Source organism: Oenanthe melanoleuca, unplaced genomic scaffold, assembly GCF_029582105.1.
Source record: "Oenanthe melanoleuca isolate GR-GAL-2019-014 unplaced genomic scaffold, OMel1.0 S024, whole genome shotgun sequence".
Lineage (NCBI taxonomy): Eukaryota > Metazoa > Chordata > Aves > Passeriformes > Muscicapidae > Oenanthe > Oenanthe melanoleuca.
Window position 1 is genome coordinate 35,088 of NW_026612673.1, and position 18,331 is coordinate 53,418.

The 18,331-nt window shown below is 49.1% G+C and overlaps 1 protein-coding gene across 1 annotated transcript; it reads left to right on the forward strand.

Moving 5' to 3' along the window:
* Nucleotides 1–4,203: 4,203 nt before the first annotated feature.
* Nucleotides 4,204–7,915, forward strand: LOC130266356 (E3 ubiquitin-protein ligase NEDD4-like; the record flags this gene model as incomplete). Its single annotated transcript, XM_056515651.1, has 7 exons — nucleotides 4,204–4,278; nucleotides 4,378–4,473; nucleotides 5,499–5,572; nucleotides 6,571–6,631; nucleotides 6,928–6,987; nucleotides 7,425–7,532; nucleotides 7,775–7,915. Coding segments are annotated over 7 exons (615 nt in total), but the record flags the coding sequence as incomplete, so codon positions are not given.
* Nucleotides 7,916–18,331: the final 10,416 nt, after the last annotated feature.

Below are 18,331 nucleotides of genomic sequence, written 5' to 3' on the forward strand. Positions count from 1 at the left end.
GTATGAAACTCCCAAGGATGGGAATCCTTGGCTCCAGCAAGCTGCACAGAGGTCTCAGTGCTTCCCACTCACTGCCAGCAATGCTCCTTGTTGTTTCTGTGTGTCCCAGCTGCGGGGAACAGGGGGCAGGAGGAGGCCAGGAGTCCCCGAAAGGCATCCAGCACCTCTTGTCCATGGGCCCTCGGGGCAGGGGCTGTGCCTGCAGCGTCCTGCCCGTGCCGAGCACACGGCCCGGGATGGGCGCTGGGTGCCCGACCGGCGCTGGCACGGACACGGCTCAAGGGCTGCCCGTGGCTCCCGGGCCAGGGGCTGCTCGGAGCAGGCTCCTGGAGATGCTTCAGCCTGGATACAGGCCACTGACAGCCCAAAAGCAGCCCAAGGAACAGCTGGCGTGTCCTGGTGATGGTGGCACGGGCTGCGTGCAGAGGGGCTCAGACAGCAATTCCTGGTTCCAGCCTCCCAGAGCTCTCAGGCAGCTGCCAGGTATGTCCTGTCCACCCCAATTGCCTTCCCTTCCCTTCCCGCCTGAGGCCTCGTTCAGCAGCAGCAGCAGCACTAAAGCCAAGGCAGTCTTCCCTCACAGCTATTAAATGCCAACCGACAGCCTGCAGAGATGCCTTCAAATCAAAGGTTCAGGTGGGATGAAGTTTTGTTTGGACGAAGGTGGGAGTTTCCAGGGAGCCAGCTGGAAGTGCAGAAGGGATGGAAAGCTTTCCCAGGTGGGTCCCACTGGAGGTGTGCTGAAGGCAGGGATGTGCACCCTTTGCTGAGGGAAAAGAACTTGCAGAGGCTCTGAAAGGAGCTGAGCTGCTGCAGGGAGAGATGTCCTCCCGTGGGCACGGGGAGCTGCCTTGGCACGGGACGGGAGCGCCCCCGGCCCTGCCTTCTCCTGCTTGAAAATATCACCTGGAGCCCCGGCTCAGGGGGGCTAAATCAGCTGGACTCCAGGCAGCTCTGTCAAGTGCCCCCAGGGACATGGGCGGGGCTGGGGGATGAGGGCTTTAAATAGCCAATTCTTTGGAACAGATGCCTGTCCCTGTCCCGATGCTGCTGAGCTTCCTTGGACGCTCTGCCCGTTCCTGGCACAGCTGGCGTTCAAGGGGCAGCTCTGCACAGGAATATCCACCCTCCGTGAGGCACTGTGAGGTTATGGCAGCAGGAACTGAGCAGATAATTGGGGGCTGTGGGATAATTCACGGGAACTAGCAAAGCTGAGAGCGAGCCCCGAGTCTGGGCACTGCACAGAGAACAATCTTTGTGCTGCCCTGTCACCTTTTTCTTCTGGTTATTTTTTCTTTTTTTTTTTTTTTGTTTCAGGTGCTGGACTTGCCTCTGGGATGTGTGCTGAACTCTCACTACAGAGGACTGTGAGGCCTGACTGGCTGTGAGTTTGTGTTCTTCTCACAGGAGAATCAGAAATGATCATTAATTAGACCACCAAATCTTTTCTGAAACCTTTCTCCTTTCCTGCCCTTTGCTGGTAAGTCTTTTCTTTCTGCCTTTAACTCTACAGCTGTTCCCTGATGTCATTTCCCCTGTCTCACTTCTGTGCTGCTCCTAGCTGGGGAAAACTCATAGTAGAGCTTGTAACAAGTAAGCACTTGTTTCTACGCTTCTTTTTCCAAAACTTTCACCAGAACTTAATTTCACTAGTTAGGAAGCGTGGTGAGGGGTGCAGGAGGAGCAGGAATAGGGGAGGGAAGCCTTGAGCACTGCAGGCTACAAAGATATGCATTTATCAATTGATTTAGTCCTGCTGTGTTAAGGATACATAAATAGGCAAAATCTAAGGCACAGGGTGAAGTTCCTGTGACAATGCTACTGTGTGTTTATCTTGAATTACTCAGTGTGCCCCATTTCCCTTTAATAAGTGCTCTGATACCCCTGTAGAAACAAACACAACATGGGTGGGACAATGCACCTCACAGCTCCACAAAGAGTGGCACCTCCACCTCGTATGGCAGTGCCATTTTAGTACAGCCCAACTGTCTCACAGCAGAGGGCCAAAGGCCCCTGGGAAAACAATTCTGGCACGCCCCTGAGCCCTTCCCCGGCTCTGTGGGGTGCCCCTGAGCCCTTCCCTGGCTCTGTGTGCCCCAGCTGCCCTGTCACCTCACCCCATGGGCACACTGCTCCCTGCAGCACACACACACTTCTGCCTTCCTGGCAGCTCCCAGGCACCTACCAGCCACGTGTTGGACAGGATCAGGAGGGAAAACAGCCCTTCTGCAGCCATTTTCTGGGCAGCTGGCAGTGATTCACGCACAAGGGGCGTGGATACCATCAGTGGGTTCCCCTCAAAGTCTGTCCACATCCAGCAGCACACGGTGCTATTCACCATCTGCATCAGTGACACGCACAGGGAGTTAGGGAGGAGAACTCCTTAGTTCAGCAGGAAGCAGCAGGGCAGGAGAGGGCAGAGAGGCTCACTGAGCCTGGCAAATGGCCCCTGCAGTGTGCAGGGAGAGGCTGTGCAAGGAGAATGGCAAAGTGTAACTCCGAATGGCAGTTACTAGTAGAGTTTTGGTTGGAAAGGGCATGAAAAATACCCTCACCTGGACAAGAGGTATTTCACTCTGTGATGTATTGACAGGAGTGCCCAAATCCCAGCTGGAGTAACCCTTGTGATGCCATCAGCATTGGGAATGTCTGGCTCTGAGAGTTCTCTGTGTGGCAGGGGGTCCCAACTTCAGGGAAATAGTGGGGCTCTTGGAAAGGCAGGAGAGGGAATCCTCAAAGGCCTGAGAGCCTGGTTTCTGACAGAGAACTGTAGTGGTGGGAAGACTCAAAGTTCTGAAATTTTTGAAGGTGTTGAGACTTTTGAAAATACTCTTCAAAAAGAATGAACTTGTTATCCACGTGCACTTGGGATCAGGCAGAGAATCCTGAGCTGCAGTTCCAGGTGGAGTGGTTCATGCCAGACCCTTGTAGCCCTGGAACAGCATTTTTGACATGAAGTCCCTGTAAGACTCTGAGAAGAAACTCAGACGGAGATTTGTTGGTGTCGCTGCACACTCTGAGGTAGAGAGGGCCAAGAGCTGACCCACTGTCAGTCATTTCCAGCTGTGTTACCTGTGATTTCACACAGAACTGGCGCTGTGATTTGTGGCTGCTGGTGTCAAGGTGACCAAGAAGTCTGTAGAAGGGGATTCCAGTGGAGGGGTTGGAAAGGCAAAGGGCTGTGCTGGGTGCCCCACCTTGGCAGCAGCTCTGGGGTCTCAGGCTGGCAGCCCTCCTCAGCTTTTCCACAAGGGATAAATCACTTTAATGTGTGAAGGGGAATAAAGTAGTATTTTACCGTTAAATTAACTAATAGATCAAATGTCTTGCAATGTGCTCGCAGTCCTTCAGAATTTTCTCCAGGTAACATTTGCTGAATGACACCTTTCAGATCCCAGTCCCCCTTAAAGCAGCTTGGGATGCTCAAACTTAGAGGGCTTTTCCAGTTGTAGGAACAAGGAAAATGCAGTCTGATTGCTGCTGCCCAGTCCTGACCCAGAGGAGTGTCCGTAGCAGCAGAGGGTGGCAGCCCAGGGTGACCAGCACCTTGCCATTGCAGGTGGCACCCGGGTGGGTTTGGAGCGTTGTCTTCTGGTTGCAACCCCGTTGTTTTGTTGTGATCCGGTGTTCAGGATCCTGGGAGGAGCAGCTGTCTGGAGGCAGGGAAGGGCAGTCCCAGCATGGTCCTGTAGAAGCTTTCCTGTCATCCTCCTGGTGCTCCTCAGAGCTGTAGATGGAAAGAAGTGGGCTGTGCTGTGCCACTGCCAGCATCTCCACTGCTCCTTGCTGGGTGGTTCTCTTGCACCAAAACAGGACAGTTCTGCCCCCTTCACCTTCTCATTAAATCAGAGTCCTGAGCAGAGGAAGGTCACTAGCCTGATTTTTAGGCAACTCCTTGGAGAGTGAAGTAGTGATTTTAAATGGGATAGAGTACCCTGGGCTTAATTCCCCAGCTTTTGTCTCTCTCTGCCATTAATGTTAGGGTGGTCAGTGGAGTATGGCAGGTAGTGGATAATTGTTGAAACTGAAAAATTGGACTTTCTGTGCCATAATAAAATAAAGCTGAGCTGCTCTGATGCCGTTGCAGCTGCAGGACTGTTACAGTCAGGAGGTAACAGGAAATGCCAGGGGTGGTGCCCTCAAGCATTCCACCTTTCTGGAATGTGCGGTGCAGGGCAGGGCAGGTAATCTGTCCTCTCTCTCCCAGGCTTCTTCATCAGACCTTTCTACAAGATGATGCTGGGGAAGCCCATAACCCTGAAGGACATGGAGTCAGTGGTAAGAGCCCATTGAACCTGTGCCAGTGCTCACAGGCCCCTGGCTTTCCACAGCTCTGCACTAATTGCCCATTTTCAAACTGCCTGTGATCTGCCCTAGGATAGTGAATACTACAACTCTCTGAAGTGGATCCTGGAAAATGACCCCACCGAGCTGGATCTCACGTTTTGCATAGATGAGGAAAACTTTGGGCAGGTACGTAAAGGTTACTTGCATCTTAGGACTGGTGGTTGCCAACAAGTAGCTCAGTGCTGACAGTCTGGTGGTGGTGAAAGCAGCAACGAGCTCAGCTGGCTGTGTTCCCAGCTGGGAGCGGGGCTGCCAGCTCCTGTCAGGGAGCTGTGGCACCTCTGGGACAAGCTGGATATGCAGCTGAGTGAAATACTCGCAGTGAAGGAGGGATGAAGGTGTCCCACAGTCCAGCTGGGACATGCTCAGGGACTCTCTGGTTCCTGAAGCTGAAGGTGCTGTCAGGAGAGAGCAGCAGAAGGACACCAGGTCCTCTCTGTAGTGCCTGTCACAGCTGGTGTGCCAGGGGGAAGCTGCCAGGTTGAAAAGGGTCACAGCCTATGGGGCTCTTTCTCCATGACAAATGAAAGTGTTGTAGACATTAAATTTAATTAGTTTGCTTAGAGGTTTTTATGACCTTTTTTTGCATTGTCCCTTTGTTTACTTCTGAGCCCTAGATCCTGGCTCCAGATAGAACTGGAGCTGGGGACTGTAGGGCCTTTTATAAAAACTGACTTCAGCATTTCAAACCATGCATTCAGTGTCCTGTCAAAAATATTCTGATCCACTTTCCAGTGCTGCCTTTTTCCTGAAGCACCCGAAGGTTATGGATTTCATGGAGAACTAGGAGCCACAGAATAGAGAGGTTTTGTAACCCACTGGTTGGCTTTGGGCAGTTCCAGTATGTGATTTATCTTCTTGTATTACAAATAATAGCTATTATAATTTTGTGTATATAAAGTACCTATTTTGTGGTTCTATTTTATATAAATATATAATTTCATTATTATAAATAATAATTGTAATAAAATGATCAGTAAATAGCCAGCCCCTCTCTGCCAGTTTTCCCTTCTGTCAGCGCAGGTTTGTTCAAAAGTGTAAATCAATTTGCTCATGATTGCCTGATCCTGCTTGTGAAACACTGCTCAGGGAGAGTGGGTTCTGGGAGAAAGATGTCCTCAAATAACAGCCTTTGGTCTTTTGAAAGGCAGACATATCAAGTGGACCTGAAGCCCAACGGGTCCGAAATCATGGTAACAAATGAAAACAAGCGGGAATACATTGAGTAAGTACCGTGATGGAATGTGCCTGGGGGGGAAGAAAGAGCAGCTGGGTTAGAATTGGCCCTGCTGCAATCCCTGGAGCTTGTACTGCACAAGAGCATCAGGGATCATTGGGGAAAAACCTTACTGTTAACATTGGTTATATCCCGTCAGGTACAAGAACAAGGAGTAAATTAAATGACGTGCTTTGATCTCCTGAAATTCCCCCCATGGAAACGTCCTTCTCCAACACCTGGCTCAAGCCGAGATGAGCCAGAAGGTGCTCTCCAGCCTGGCCCTCATCCCAGTGTCCTCCTCTGCCAGTCACAGACCAGAGCCAGGAGTCCAGTGCCAGCAATCCTACCAAAACTGGCCAGATCTGAAATTAGGTTTCATTTTCAGATTTCTCAGTTCTTCTACCTACCAGGATGTAAAATGCTGAATTCATTAATACCTGCTGGCATTTTAAATCAGGGCCTTTTCCAAAGTGAAAGATGGTTACAATTGCTACATTCATGCAAACTGGGAATTCATTTCCAGTGCCTGGACCTGGAGCAATTCCATGCCTGGAATTGACTTTTGATGCCTGCACCTGTGAGGTGTTTGTGCTGCGGGTGGCTGGTGCTGAAAGCAAGGTGTCCCTTTGATGCTGCAGTTTATTTCTTTCTTTATAGGCGAGGTGCTGTGTCCTGACAGCTCTCCTCAGAGCTTGCAGACTTTGCTGGGAATTTTTAATTGCTCATTGCTCTGGAAGAATAAAATGTCTGCTCACGTAGGTACCTACAGGAGTGAAAAAATTCCCACTGTGATTTGGTCAAAGTCACTGGGCTTTTTGGTTTGTCTCTTCAAAATTCCATCAGTCACCAGCCAATAAATTGGAGTAGCTGGTGGAAGCTGCTTAGTTACCTGAAGTTGTAAATGACAAACTTGAAAGCATTTGGGGTTGCTGAAACCTTTGAGCCCTTGGCTGAGACCTGCTAATGAGTTTGTTTTTCTGGTGGGGTTTTGTTTCTTTCTGCAGCCTGGTCATCCAGTGGCGATTTGTCAACAGAGTGCAGAAAGAAATGAATGCCTTTCTGGAGGCGAGGCTCTTTAGCTCCTTTCTTTCCCAAAACCAGGGATTGTTTTTAACACAGATTTCTTACCCACTGGTGTCTGTGTAAAGGGAGTGGGGAGCTTGGCAGGGAATGCAAATAGAATACATGATGTTTTGTGATTTGACAGTTTTATCTTGTGTGAGAATATATCATCTTTCCCTTATGGGAATAAGGTCATTCTCGTTCAAGTTTAATTATTTGAGCTTGAAGTAATTTGGTCATTGATTTTTTAAATTAGGATTTATGTGGGATGAGAGTTTTAACTTTGCTCTTCTTTTTAGGGATTCACAGAACTGCTTCCTATCGACCCGATTAAAATTTTTGATGAAAATGAGCTGGAGGTGAGTCAATTTGGTGCCCCAAGCTGGCAGCTCTCTGACAGATGTGCCATGTTCTGGGCTTTTCAGTCATCTGTCTCTCTCCCTGGGGGAACGTGCGGACACGGCTGGAAATCAGATGTTTCTTCCTAATTAATAAATCTGTTCATGACATGAGAAGAGCTGCACTCAGGAGGGTGGTGGGGGGTGTGCCTCTGGAAGCCTGGAAGCAGCCTAGTGGATCAGTGCCACCCTCTGCCAGTCCCATCTGAGCCAAAGACGTGGAAGTTGTGTCACACTGTGGCAGTGTGCAGCCCTTCTGCAGCAGCTGGGATACTCTGGGGATGCTCGGACTCTCCCCTGGGTGTGCATAAGTGCCTGAAGGTCAGAGCCCTGAGGGGCAGTGGCACCTTGTACCCTGTGAGGTCAGGGACACATCCCACCCTTCTGCTTGCCTGCAGTTACTGATGTGTGGCCTTGGTGGCGTGGATGTCAGCGTCTGGAGACAACACACCATCTACAAAAATGGTTACTGCCCAAATCACCCTGTTATCCGGTGGTTCTGGAAGGTAAGACTGGGCACCAGCCCTCGCTGGTCCTGTAGGTGAAAGTCCCTGCCCTTTTTTGCAATCATTTTTCTGTATGAGAACTGCTCAGGGTGGGTGGTTGTGCTGGGGCCAGAGCTGCTCCCTCCTGGCTCAGGTGAGGGCAGGTGCAGCTCCTGCTCAGATGGAGCAGAGGCAGCCCATAGTGCCCTGAGGCTGCTGGCACAGAGGGGCTCCTGCAGTGCTGAGGGTGTCTCTGCCCCCAGGCTGTGCTGCTGATGGACGCTGAGAAGCGGATCCGGCTGCTGCAGTTCGTGACCGGGACGTCCCGCGTGCCCATGAACGGGGCAGGACAGGGGCGGGACCGGGCAGTCCCAGAAGGCAGAGCCCGGGAGGAACCGGGATGAAGCAGGGCGGGCCCGGGGCTGGGGCCGAGGTGATTTAATGCCTGGAAACCACCCGGCCACCGTTTGCTGACGCCGAGTAGGGTGAGAGGAGGAGCTGCTTGTTCGGGCTCCCAGGTGAGCTGTGGGGCTTTGGCTTCTACCCCTCTCCCCCGCTCTAGCCCTCCTTCCTTCTCTGCGTATTCCTCTTCTTTCCCCCCTTGTGCCTCCCAAAACCTCCTCTCCTCTCCCCCCTGCCCCTCCTTCCTTCTCCCTGAACTCCTTTACTTTTTCCCCTTTCTCTCCCCATCTCAAGGGATACAGCCCAGGATATCTCAGGGCCCAGATGATTTCTGTTCCTTCTGCTTGTTTCACTTGCAGATGTTTCCCAGTCCAGCTCGCTGAGCCTCCAGCTCTGTGGCACGTTCTTCATTCCAGCTCTGGCTCTGAGATGCTGCACTTGATGGCTGCTCCAGTTCCTTCCAGCTCTGGGTAAATAACTGGTGTCTCTTGTGTAATCTGTGTCCTTGGTCTGTCCTTTGTGTCCATCTGTGTTACCTTTGTCACATCTCCATGCTTTATCAGCATCCTTCCAAGCCATGGTAGCCAGACTCTACTCGTGTACTTTCCTGCATTGTGCTTATTCCAGCACATTTACCTTTTTGCTTTTTGAGACGGAAAGAAGTACACAAGATCTTCTCATCCATCTTCCTTCTCAGCTTTGGTAGTGCCTGCTTTTCACGTGCCATTCTCTTGGCCTTCTGTAGGGAGTGTGTTAGACCCTCCTTATGTGCCCTCACTAGTTCCATAGGTTCTATCTTGGGCTTGAGACTTAATCCTCCAGAGAGTTATCTCCAGTCCTCATCCATGGTGTACGTACCTACCTTGGCTTATACTGTATGTAGCTGTCTTGGTTTATGTTGCATGTACCTTTACTGTGTGCATCTCTACTGTATGGGCCTTTATTGTGCCCCTTAGCTCGGAGCTGCCCTGGCACCCGCTTGGGTAGAATAGTTACAGAACTTTATTGTTCCTCTCTTTTCTGTGGGGTTTTGGGTAGGAAATGTGTGGGGATAACCTCTACCTGACCAGCTCCTGCTGTCTCTCAGGTCCCTGAGGTGGATTCCCATCTCTGCAGTCACCAATTATGCTGATTTCCCTGGAATCTCCCGTTGGGTGTTGAAGAGCAGCAGCCGGGGGATGTGTTGAAGCATCCTCTTCATGCAGCGTTCCAAGTGAGGGTTGCAGTCAGCCTGTCAGCTGCAGAGTGTGACAGGGGGAGCGTGTGTCTGGGAGAGTCTGTGTCTGTCTGGAGAGTCTGTGTCTGTGTCTGTCTGCTTATGTCTGCCTGTGCCAGTGTGTGTGCTGACTGCTTCTAACCTTGTGCATATGGTTTTTACCTTTTACCTTTCTCAACTCATTTTTAAATTTAGAATAAAGAGTCCCCAGCCAAGAGTTTGGGTTTTTTTTTCCCCCCAGCTGGATTTTTTTCCTTGGTCCCAGCCAACAAGATGACATTCATCCACAGAGGTTGGGCATGGACAGTCCCAGTACCAGGGTTTTGTCAGCAGGATGGTTTTTGGGGCATGGACAGTCCCAGTACCACGGTTTACTCAGCACGATGGTTTTTGAGGCATGGACAGTCCCAGTACCAGGGTTTTGTCAGCAGGATGGGTTTTGAGGCATGGACAGTCCCAGTACCAGGGTTTTGTCCGCATGGATGCCCGTGGCTCCTGGGCCAGGGGCTGCTCTGAACAGGCTCCTGGAGATGCTTCAGCCTGGATACAGGCCACTGACAGCCCAAAAGCAGCCCAAGGAGCAGCTGGCGTGTCCTGGTGATGGTGGCACGGGCTGCGTGCAGAGGGGCTCAGACAGCAATTCCTGGTTCCAGCCTCCCAGAGCTCCCAGGCAGCTGCCAGGTATGTCCTGTCCACCCCAATTGCCTTCCCTTCCCTTCCTGCCTGAGGCCTCGTTCAGCAGCAGCAGCACTAAAGCCAAGGCAATCTTGCCTCACAGCTATTAAATGCCAACCGACAGCCTGCAGAGATGCCTTCAAATCAAAGGTTCAGGTGGGATGAAGTTTTGTTTGGACGAAGGTGGGAGTTTCCAGGGAGCCAGCTGGAAGTGCAGAAGGGATGGAAAGCTTTCCCAGGTGGGTCCCACTGGAGGTGTGCTGAAGGCAGGGATGTGCACCCTTTGCTGAGGGAAAAGAACTTGCAGAGGCCACTGCTGAGGCCCTGAAAGGAGCTGAGCTGCTGCAGGGAGAGATGTCCTCCCGTGGGCACGGGGAGCTGCCTTGGCACGGGACGGGAGCACCCCCGGCCCTGCCTTCTCCTGCTTGAAAATATCACCTGGAGCCCCGGCTCAGGGGGGCTAAATCAGCTGGACTCCAGGCAGCTCTGTCAAGTGCCCCCAGGGACATGGGTGGGGCTGGGGGATGAGGGCTTTAAATAGCCAATTCTTTGGAACAGATGCCTGTCCCTGTCCCTGCTGCTGAGCTTCCTTGGACGCTCTGCCCGTTCCTGGCACAGCTGGCGTTCAAGGGGCAGCTCTGCACGGGAATATCCACCCTCCGTGAGGCACTGTGAGGTTATGGCAGCAGGAACTGAGCAGATAATTGGGGGCTGTGGGATAATTCACGGGAACTAGCAAAGCTGAGAGCGAGCCCCGAGTCTGGGCACTGCACAGAGAACAATCTTTGTGCTGCCCTGTCACCTTTTTCTTCTGGTTATTTATTCTTTTTTTTTTTTTTTTTTTCTTTCAGGTGCTGGACTTGCCTCTGTGGATGTGCGCTGAGCTCTCACTGCAGGGGACTGTGAGGCCTGACTGGCTGGGTGTTCGTGTTCTTCTCACTGGCGAATCAGAAATGATCATTAATTAGACCACCAAAATCTTTTCTGAAACCTTTCTCTTTTCCTGCCCTTTGCTGGTAAGTCTTCTCTTTCTGCCTTTAACTTTACAGCTGTTCCCTGATGTCATTTCCCCTGTCTCACTTCTGTGCAGCTCCTAGCTGGGGAAAACTGGGATAACTTAGAGGGGACAGAGGTGAAACTTTTAGCTGGATTTTTCTAAAATTTTCTAATGATACTGAAATTATTTCCAATTGCCCCAGTGAGAAGAACACCAACTTGCAGGCATCAAAAGCTTAAAACTCGTTTAATTGAGGTAGGTCCAAGGAAAAACCCAGCCATGCCAGGCTGAGGCTGGAACCCGCTCATAATTCATTGTTGGTGTCTGCTGCAGTCTAGGAATAGCTCTCTCATTTGTCACTTGCTTGATCTGCTTTTATATCCCTGATTCAAATGGAGTTAGGCAAACTTCATGTTTGCTATTAGGCTATGAAGAAGCCTATTGTAACCAGCAAATGCTTTTCTTAGATGGAAATGTGCATGCAAAATACAAAGAGCTTTGATACTGAGATTTTTTTTTTCCCCCTGAGGTTCAAGTATTTTATCATTTTAATAGCATTACATTTTCCTGTTGCACTCATTTTTAGAGTGCATCATTTGTATTAGCTCTGAGTAGCATAATTCCTTCCAAATTCCTGTGGCGGGCACTATAATCATAAGTATACAATTAGCTACAGCTGGATGTAGCAGAGGTGAACACTAAATAGTTTTGTTGGCAGGAGGCTCAGTGTCTTTTAACCCAGACAGCTTCTTTACAGATGCCTGGTTTGTTACTCTGCTTTAGGGAATATGGGGAACTTCAGATACAAAGAAGAGAATTTAAAAGTTATAATTGTACAAGTTTATTATGCAATAAGGTGCTGAAGGTGCTGCGGATTTGTTTTGGATTGTTATTTGTGGTTTTTTTGTTTGTTTGTTTTCTTTTGGGATTTTTTGTTGTTGTTTTTGGTGTGGTGCTTTTTTTTTGGTTTTTGTGTTTTTTTTTTTTTTTTTTTGTTTTTTTTTTTGTTTTTTTGTTTTTTTGTTTTTTTGTTTTTTTTTGTTTGTTTGTTTTCCTTCCCCTAGCTTGAAGAAACTTGAAGAAGGAATTTGGATGCTGAGAAGAGCATCAGTGTGTTCACTGGCATCACGGGCTGGGATGAGGGCTGAGCAGGACCCAAGCTGCAGCACATCAACCATTCAGCTTTCACCTCATGTTTTATCACGGCCTTTATGAGACAGATGTGAATCGATGAGTCCCAGGCCGAGCCGTGCCCGTGCCCTGTTCTGTCGGAGCTGGTGCTTTCCTGACAGGTTCAGCAGCCACACTCTGTAATAAATATTCCTGGGTCTGCTGCTGTTCCTCTTCCTGCTTTATATTCAATTTTCCACCCCTTCTCTCCTCTCTGTCCGCTGTGTCTTTGGTGTTCCTTTCTTGGCCTGTGTGCTCCCCATCCCATTCCCTTTCACTGCTTCTCTCTCTCTTGTTCTTCTTTTTCTTTTTTGAAATGAATACTCAATATTTATGTAATATCTCTTATTCAATCCCTCTCCCTGTTCTGTCCTACTTTTTGCCTCTCTCTCTGTCTCACTTGCTGCCTGCATCTTTATTTCTCCTTTCTTCCTCTCCTTGTCCCTCAGTCCTGCACCGTGACTGTGTTTCTTTGTCCCTGTCACTGTCCCTTTGCCTGTACCTGTGTGCACCTGCTGCCCAGTGCTCCTCCCTGACCGTCCCCTCTCTTGGTGAGCCTCTGTCCTGCTGGCCATGCCTCTCTGTCTCCATGCTCTCTCTCTGTGCTGCTCCTTGGCCGCGTTTGCCCGCCCCGGCACGTGCCGCGGTCGATTCCTCTGCGGGTTCTTGTTTCCCTCTTTGTATCCCTCAGTCCTTGCTGCGTATTTGGCACCGTGTTTCATTCTGCGTCCTTCTCCATGCCTCGCTCGTGTTCCTGTTTTATTCTGTGTGGCTCTGTGGAGCTCCCCGTGCCGGTGGTTCCCATGGGTGTGTCCCATTTGCTGTCCCTGTTCTTTTTTAATCCCTCTCTGTGCGGCCCATTCACCATCCCAGGTGTTTTTGGATTTTTTGTTTTTTTCCATTTCATTCTGCGCCTTGATCTTAGTTTTCTTGCTGTGTCCTCTCTGCTGGTCGTCTTCTTCTTCTGCCCCTTGTTGCCTGTGTCTGCGGGGCTGAGAAGGAACTTCAGCCCTTCTGGGGGGCTGTCCCCCACTTCCTTGCGTGAGCAGAGTCCCTTTTTGGGGGGATGGACCATGGGAAGGGTTCGAATAAAGTGCCGTGCTCCTGCCCGAGGCAGTTGTAGTCGTTCTGTGCCTTCTTTGGAGGGTGAGGAAAAAAGGCTGAGGGGGACAGGGGGTGGAGATTCGGGGCCTCCCGTGTCCTTTGGGGCACCCCAAGGTCCCAAGGAGAGGGAGCCATGCTGCGGTGAAGGAGCAGGTGAGTGGGGAATGGGGGGGTGGTGCTGGGTGCCATCCTTCACAGGTAGAGCTGGGTGTAGAAGGAAAATATAAATATAAAAACTACCTAACTATAGCTTAAATAAATGTTTTATTTGTTTTATTTGGTTAGAGAAGTTTTTTTTAATACATAATCTAAATATAAAATAAGTATTATAGAAAAATAAAACGATATAAATATAAAATATGAACAAGTAACAAATTTATATTAAATGTATAATAATAATGCAATATAATGTATAATGTATGAATATAAATTATAAATATGAGAATAGAAATACAAAAATATTTTGTATGGGTGAAATATATTATTGGTTTTATTTGCTAAAGGCAGGGTTTTTTTTTTTAATAATATAAGCAAAATAAATATCCAAATATACAATAAGCATACAAAGACATATAAAATTAGAAGTATATCTGCATATATAAATACATGTAAGGATATGTATAAATAAATAGATAAATATATAGGATATCAATAAAATATATTCTTATATTCTTATATATCAATAAAATATTCTTATATAGGTATATGAATTATAGATATAAATATGAAAAATAGAAATAAAAACATATATTTAAATATCGTTTAAAATAAAGGGTTTTGTGTTTGTATTTCCTTAGAGGTGGAGCTTTTAAATAAATAATACTAAATTTAAAAAATACAAATATATATAAAGATTTAGATGTGCATTGAATAGAAATAGATGTTACCAACATAAAGATTATGTATATAATTAATAAAAATAATATTGTAGATGTGTTATAGTGCAACATTAATTGAATTAATAAACTACGTATAGATTATAAATACGAATAGGTTTGGGGCACTCATTTAGGGGGTTTTTGGAAGGGATGGGATTCGTTGCTTTGTGCTTTCGCGTCCCTGTCCCCAACGCCCAGTAGCCCCGGGCTGCGTTCTGCGGCAGTGCTGCCGTCTTGTCCTGGAGCACAGCCCGGTGCTGCAGCCGTTCCTCGGGGCAGCGCAGCTGTCGGGTCGTGGGGCGCTCTGCGGCTACAGAGCGGCGCGGTGTCCGTACCTAGAGGGCAGGGGAGAAGGGCAGTTCGCGGTGCAAAGGGAGCGATGGATGAGAGGGATGTCAGCGGCGGGGCCGGTTTCGGCGCGGGGATGGAGGCGCGATCGCACCGGGGCAGGGGACAGCGGGTGGGCGAGCGGGGTGGAAACAAGCAGGCGTCCCGGTCGCTGCCTGCCGCCACCCCGCGGCAGCAAAGACGGCGGCGGACCGAAAGCGGCTTCGGCCACAACAAAAACGGCGACGAGGAAGGGGGGAAGTCACTTCATGCCACTCCCATGATGGCACCTCGGTCGTTCTTCGACTGACCTTCCAAAGAGGGCGGCAGAAAGGGCGGGAAATGAAGAACCCCGGGCCGTTTTTGGGCTGCCTGCCCCCCGCCAGGCACCGCCCCTCCCCTGCTCCGACCGGACTCCGCCCCCGCCGTGCTGTGCCGGGCTGTGCCCCTCAGGAGCCCTAGCTGGGAGCACTCAGGGTGATGAGAGGGACCAGAGCAGCCCCAGGTGTGACTACTTAGCGTGAGCAGTCCCAGGTGTTTGCAGTGAGCATGACGAGGGGGCAGGTCCTGCTGGGGGCTGTTTTAGGGGGAGGGTTTCCCTGCTCTCTTTGATATAAAGCTGCTGGAGGAGAGGAGCTTATGGTGGGCTCCCGGGGGTACCTCCCAGAACAGAGGTGAGAGCACCTCACAGGATCTGGTGGAGCGCTGGCATGCAGAGCATGGCTTCAGGAAGGTGCCGAGGAACAAATCTTTCTGAGAGGAAGCAGCTTCTGAACAGGTGAGCCCATGTGACTTTTTAGTGGGAACTAGTGTATTTTCCCTTTTCAGTTTCATCTTGCCGACCCTCCCTGGTGCCCCCAGAAAAAATTGGGGGCTATGAGGACAAAAAAAATTTTAATTGAGGAAAGTAACTGCTCTTCTGTTATTGTGTGTGTTTAAACTGCGGGGAATGCCCCTCCACCTGTGATTTTAAGGGGACTGGCAGAGTCGTGTGGGTGCAAACGGTGCAGAGCCTCAGAGGGTGGCCGAAGCATGCGCCCTGAGTACCCGGGCATTCTTGGGCGGTGGTGAATAGGGGAATTATCCGGTTTTGGCCGATGTGCTGCTAAGAGCATGTACTGATGTTTGGTTTTCTTTATTGCAGCTGACTAAGAGAAAACGGCCAGGTGATGGCAGCAGTTTCCCAGTTGACAAGGTGGCATTCTCTGCACCCCGATGTCTGACAGGTAAGTGAAGGATTCCAACCCACAGAGGGATGAGAATGGGATGCTGGGTCTGGATTTGTAAGGAGGGATTTTTGAGGCAGCTTTGACAGGGCTCCAATGTATTTAGCATGACAGGGGTCCTATGTGTGCTTACCTGGGCAGACTCCTATGTGTGCTTACCTGGGCAGACTCCTATGTGGTGCTTAGTTTGACAGGACTCTGTGCTTACTTGGACAGGGCTGCTATATGTGCTAACTTGGTCAGGGCTTATATGTGTTTACTTTACAGGGCCTGAATATGTGCCTAATTTGAGAGAGCTCCTATGTGTTTTTTCATTGACAGGGCTTCTATGTGTGCTTACCTGGGCAGGCTCCTATGCGTGCCTAGTTTTCAGGGCCTGAGTATGTGCTTAGTTTTCAGGGCCTGAGTATGTGCTTAGTTTTCAGGGCCTGAGTATGTGCTTAGTTTTCAGGGCCTGAATATGTGCTTAGTTTACAGGGCCTGAATATGTGCTTAGTTTACAGGGCCTGAATATGTGCTTAGTTTACAGGGCCTGAATATGTGCTTACATGGGCAGGCTCCTGTGTGTATTTAGTTTACAGGGCCTGAATATGTGCTTAGTTTACAGGGCCTGAATATGTGCTTAGTTTACAGGGCCTGAATATGTGCTTACATGGGCAGGCTCCTGTGTGTATTTAGTTTACAGGGCCTGAATATGTGCTTAGTTTACAGGGCCTGAATATGTGCTTACATGGGCAGGCTCCTGTGTGTATTTAGTTTACAGGGCCTGAATATGTGCTTAGTTTACAGGGCCTGAATATGTGCTTACATGGGCAGGCTCCTGTGTGTATTTAGTTTACAGGGCCTGAATATGTGCTTAGTTTACAGGGCCTGAATATGTGCTTACATGGGCAGGCTCCTGTGTGTATTTAGTTTACAGGGCCTGAATATGTGCTTAAATGGGCAGGCTCCTGTGTGTATTTAGTTTACAGGGCCTGAATATGTGCTTAGTTTACAGGGCCTGAATATGTGCTTAGTTTACAGGGCCTGAATATGTGCTTACATGGGCAGGCTCCTGTGTGTATTTAGTTTACAGGGCCTGAATATGTGCTTAGTTTACAGGGCCTGAATATGTGCTTACATGGGCAGGCTCCTGTGTGTATTTAGTTTACAGGGCCTGAATATGTGCTTAGTTTACAGGGCCTGAATATGTGCTTAAATGGGCAGGCTCCTGTGTGTATTTAGTTTACAGGGCCTGAATATGTGCTTAGTTTACAGGGCCTGAATATGTGCTTACATGGGCAGGCTCCTGTGTGTATTTAGTTTACAGGGCCTGAATATGTGCTTAGTTTACAGGGCCTGAATATGTGCTTACATGGGCAGGCTCCTGTGTGTATTTAGTTTACAGGGCCTGAATATGTGCTTACATGGGCAGGATCCTGTGTGTATTTAGTTTACAGGGCCTGAATATGTGCTTACATGGGCAGGCTCCTGTGTGTATTTAGTTTACAGGGCCTGAATATGTGCTTAGGTTACAGGGCCTGAATATGTGCTTAGGTTACAGGGCCTGGAGATGTGCTTAGGTTACAGGGCCTGAATATGTGCTTAGGTTACAGGGCCTGAATATGTGCTTACATGGGCAGGCTCCTGTGTGTATTTAGTTTACAGGGCCTGAATATGTGCTTAGTTTACAGGGCCTGAATATGTGCTTAGTTTACAGGGCCTGAATATGTGCTTACATGGGCAGGCTCCTGTGTGTATTTAGTTTACAGGGCCTGAATATGTGCATAGTTTACAGGGCCTGAATATGTGCTTACATGGGCAGGCTCCTGTGTGTATTTAGTTTACAGGGCCTGAATATGTGCTTAGTTTACAGGGCCTGAATATGTGCTTAGTTTACAGGGCCTGAATATGTGCTTAGTTTACAGGGCCTGAATATGTGCTTACATGGGTAGGCTCCTGTGTGTATTTAGTTTACAGGGCCTGAATATGTGCTTAGTTTACAGGGCCTGAATATGTGCTTACATGGGCAGGCTCCTGTGTGTATTTAGTTTACAGGGCCTGAATATGTGCTTAGTTTACAGGGCCTGAATATGTGCTTAGTTTACAGGGCCTGAATATGTGCTTACATGAGCAGGCTCCTGTGTGTATTTAGTTTACAGGGCCTGGATATGTGCTTACATGGGCAGGCTCCTGTGTGTATTTAGTTTACAGGGCCTGAATATGTGCTTGGTTTACAGGGCCTGAATATGTGCTTGGTTTACAGGGCCTGAATATGTGCTTAGTTTACAGGGCCTGAATATGTGCTTAGTTTACAGGGCCTGAATATGTGCTTACATGGGCAGGCTCCTGTGTGTATTTAGTTTACAGGGCCTGAATATGTGCTTAGTTTACAGGGCCTGAATACGTGCTTAGTTTACAGGGCCTGAATATGTGCTTACATGGGCAGGCTGCTGTGTGTATTTAGTTTACAGGGCCTGAATATGTGCTTAGTTTACAGGGCCTGAATATGTGCTTACATGGGCAGGCTCCTGTGTGTATTCATATAAACGGCAGTGGATCTGACCATAGTTTACAGGGCCTGAATATGTGCTTACATGGGCAGGCTCCTGTGTGTATTTAGTTTGCAGGGCCTGAATATGTGCTTAGGTTACAGGGCCTGAATATGTGCTTAGGTTACAGGGCCTGAATATGTGCTTAGGTTACAGGGCCTGAATATGTGCTTAGGTTACAGGGCCTGAATATGTGCTTAGGTTACAGGGCCTGAATATGTGCTTACATGGGTAGGCTCCTGTGTGTATTTAGTTTACAGGGCCTGAATATGTGCTTAGTTTACAGGGCCTGAA